General features: G+C 63.4%; 1 protein-coding gene across 1 annotated transcript; it reads right to left on the bottom strand.

The window, feature by feature from the left end:
* Positions 1-334: 334 nt before the first annotated feature.
* On the bottom strand, positions 335-1177 carry TBXA2R (thromboxane A2 receptor). Its single transcript, XM_010003419.1, has one exon. It carries the CDS (start codon positions 1175-1177, stop codon positions 335-337), a length of 843 nt encoding a protein of 280 aa, XP_010001721.1.
* Positions 1178-3472: the final 2295 nt, after the last annotated feature.

Below are 3472 nucleotides of genomic sequence, written 5' to 3' on the forward strand. Positions count from 1 at the left end.
GGGAGGGGCCCCAGGGTGGGGGGGGAAACGATGAGGGTCCAAGGTGGGCATTGGGTCTGTCAGAGACGGGTCTCAGGTGGGGCTGGGGTACCTGCTGCTGGGGAGCACCTGTTCTACCTGCCCAGAGCCCAGCACCCAGGTGCCAACCCAGGGTGCAGAGAGGGTGGTGGGGAGACACCGAGACCCAGGATCTCCCCAGCAGTGACTCCCCCAGACCCAGGGCCTCACCAGAAGCAACATGGTGGGGTGAACACACTCAGACCCGGGACCTCACCACGATGGACACCAAGACCCAGGGAGTACATGGAGCATGGGAAACACAAGACCCAAGGCCTCACCAGGAGCATGGGAGGGAACACCCCGAGACCGAGGTCCTCACCAGGAGGGGCATCCAGCATATGGTGGCAATGATCATGATGCCCACAAGCTGCACCATCATCTCCACCTCGCTGTCCCGGCGCCGCTGCACCGACTCCCGGTCATGGTAGACACGGCAGAGTGTCACCACACTGACTGTGTTGAAGATGAAGGACAGCAGCACCGAGAAAATGCCGGGCAGGGCGAAGAGGAGGCAGAAGACAACGTTGCCAGTGTCAGGCAGGAGGGTGAGGAAGCACCAGGATCCAGGGTACTGCAGCGTGTACCGGCCCAGCCCCAGTACCGGCAGCAGCCCCAGCAGGCAGGAGAAGCCCCACACCAGCCCCACAATGGACCAGGCACGGCGCTTGGAGATGCTGGTGGAGCGGGAGAAAGGATGGTTGATGCCAAAGAACCTCTCGCTGGCCATGGTAGCCCCCAGCAGCAGCGGGCACTGCCCGAAGAAGACCATGGAGAAGCCAAGGAAGTTGCAGAGGTGGCAGCCGGGGTCCACCCTGGCCCAGGTGAACTTGATGAAGTGATAGGGGACGATGACCGAGGCTGTCACCAGCAGCCCCATGAAGTCTGTGACCACCAGCCCGCAGAGGAACACGAGGAAGGAGGAGCGGGCCTGGCTGGACAGCTTGCGGGAGGAGCTGAGCACGACACAGAGGGCGAAGAGGTTGGAGCAGAGGCCGATGAGGGCGAAGGTGGTGGAGAACCAGGGCGAGGTGATGCTGTCCTGCCCATCGCCGCTGGCGTTGAACACCCCGAAGCACAGGTCCGCCCGGCCGCCCGCGCTGCCCTGGGGGGGCCCCATGTCCCCCCACCCCTTCCTGCTCCTTCCAGCAGCTTCAGGCTTCCCCTGGGCTGGGCCCCATGGTGTGTACCCCCTGCTGGGGCCGGCACCAATCCTGCCTCACCCTGTGGGGACAAGGAGAGAGGTTCAGGGCCAGTCCCCCCCACAGCCAAGCCTACCCATCAGCCACTCCGAGCCTGTGAACAGGGGACACCCCACACCCTGAGGAAGGAACGCACCCCAGGACCACAGCACAGGCCAGGCGTGCAGGGCCCAGCCCCACAGCTGGCCGGGATTAACCGTCCCTGGCTATGAGCCACGTGGGGCTGTTGCCATGAGGCTGCAGACTGGCGTGGTGGGTGTTTGGAGAAGCACAGCAACAGCAGCTCCCTCCCACCCGGCCAGACCCTCCCGGGGATGTGCCCTCCAGCGCAGAGGGGGAACCTGCTCTGAAGGATGTGGCACGAAGGCACAGGCCTGACCTTGATACCCCCAGCCCTGTGTCTTCCCCTCTGCATACCTGGCTCTGGGGGGAGATGCCCCATTCCCGGTGTGGTGGGGAAACTGAAGCACAGGGTGGGATGTCCACACCTGGAGCTGTGACACCAAGGCCAATCCCCAGCCATGGGACACGCATCTGGTTTGCATGTGTGACATTCCCATTCTCACCCGCCTGCCTCAGCCCACCACAGCTGGAGTCAAGGGTTTGTCACCAGGACGATGGCCGGGGGGGGATGGCAGAGTGCACGAGGACACTGCACTCATGGGCAGCATGGTCATTGTCACACTGCCTGGCTGAGCTGTCACCCAGGGCCAGGAAGCATCTGGGAAGCCTCAGGACTGCTGCCTCCACCACTAATTAGCCCAGGCTGCAACTGGATTGATGGAGATCGGGCAGAGACAACAGTGGGAATCAGCCACCCTTGGGACCAGACTCCCCCACAACAGGGACCAGGCACCCCAGGACTAGACCCCTCTGCTCCTCCTGGGGACCTATTTCTCCAGGTTGTGGGTGTCTTTGCCACCCTCTTTGTCCCATCCCCATACTGCTGGCTGACACCACCCCTGGCCCAGTGACCCCCGTGGGATGCTCAGCTGCATCCTGACCTGCCACCTCTGCAAAGGTACCACCCCACTGCAGTGCCTCCCCTGGCCTCACCCTGTGCAGGGTGGCACTGCCACCTGCCTTCCCTCCCTGTCCCCATGTCAAACCTCGACAGCCCCAAGGGGCACCAAACCCCATGGCTGGTCCTGCAGCTGCCTTTCTCTGTGTCCCCACATCCCCATGATCCCCCTGGTATGTCCTGCATCCTGACACCCCCCCAACCCCTCCCCAGCCCCCGGCACAAGGGCTGGGAGCTGCCGAGCACACCTGTGGTGTGTGCTGATCCCTGTCCCAGGCCTGGGATGGGGGCAGACATTGCAACACCCTCCTCTGGGCCACATCCAGGCAGGCTGAGGGTGCTGGCATCCCTCTGGCACAGCAATACCCTGCCCTCACCCCCAGCCCCAGCTGTGCCATCAGCCCTGCAGCTGCTGTGGAGCGAGGAAGGGGTTGAGGGTGGCAGTGGGGACATGTCCCCATCTCCGTCCCCATTCCCATCCCAGTGCAGGCAGCTGGCACAGCGTGGTGGTGATTCACTGCAGCAGGGTGAGGACAGCCTGGCTTTTTCCATGAGACAAGAGTGAAAACGTCCTGCTGTTTGTTTTCTTTGCTCCCTGAGGGATGGCAGTGGCAGCCCTGAAGGTTTTGGTCCTCTTGGGACATGAGGTCAGGCCTCGGTGTGATGGTTCTGGGTCCCCAAGGAACCACCAGCCTTTCCCACGTCCTGTGGGATTCCCCTCCCTGGGAAGTGGCAAATTCTCCCCACCCCTGCACCTCATGGTGATGACAGGTGGCTGCCATGGTCGAGGATCCCACAGCTCAGGGGTTCAATGGCTCAGAGGTTCCATGGCTTTTGGATCATGCTCTGGCTGTCCCTTGCCACCTGCCTGCCCTCACTCTCAGGGCCCTCTCCCCAAGCAGGTGTCCACCCCCTGCCCCAGCATGGCCAGGGATCAGGAGCCTGTGGGGCCACACTGCTCTGCTGCCCCTCTCACCTGGGGACCCACAGCCATGAGATGCTCTTGGCCCAGTGTACAGGATCCAACCCTCTCCCCACACTGTCCAGAAGAGGGATCTCCCTGTGGTGGCACCATGGCCTGGCAGGGATGCACCAGCCCCAGCAGCTCCACACCGTGCACCCCAAACCATCAGCCACGTCCCCTCCTGCCCCGGTGCAACTACAACCCAGCCCCTCACCCGGTGCAGGGCTG

The sequence above is a fragment of the Chaetura pelagica genome, unplaced genomic scaffold (genome assembly GCF_000747805.2).
Source record: "Chaetura pelagica isolate M959 unplaced genomic scaffold, ChaPel_1.0 scaffold498, whole genome shotgun sequence".
NCBI lineage: Eukaryota > Metazoa > Chordata > Aves > Apodiformes > Apodidae > Chaetura > Chaetura pelagica.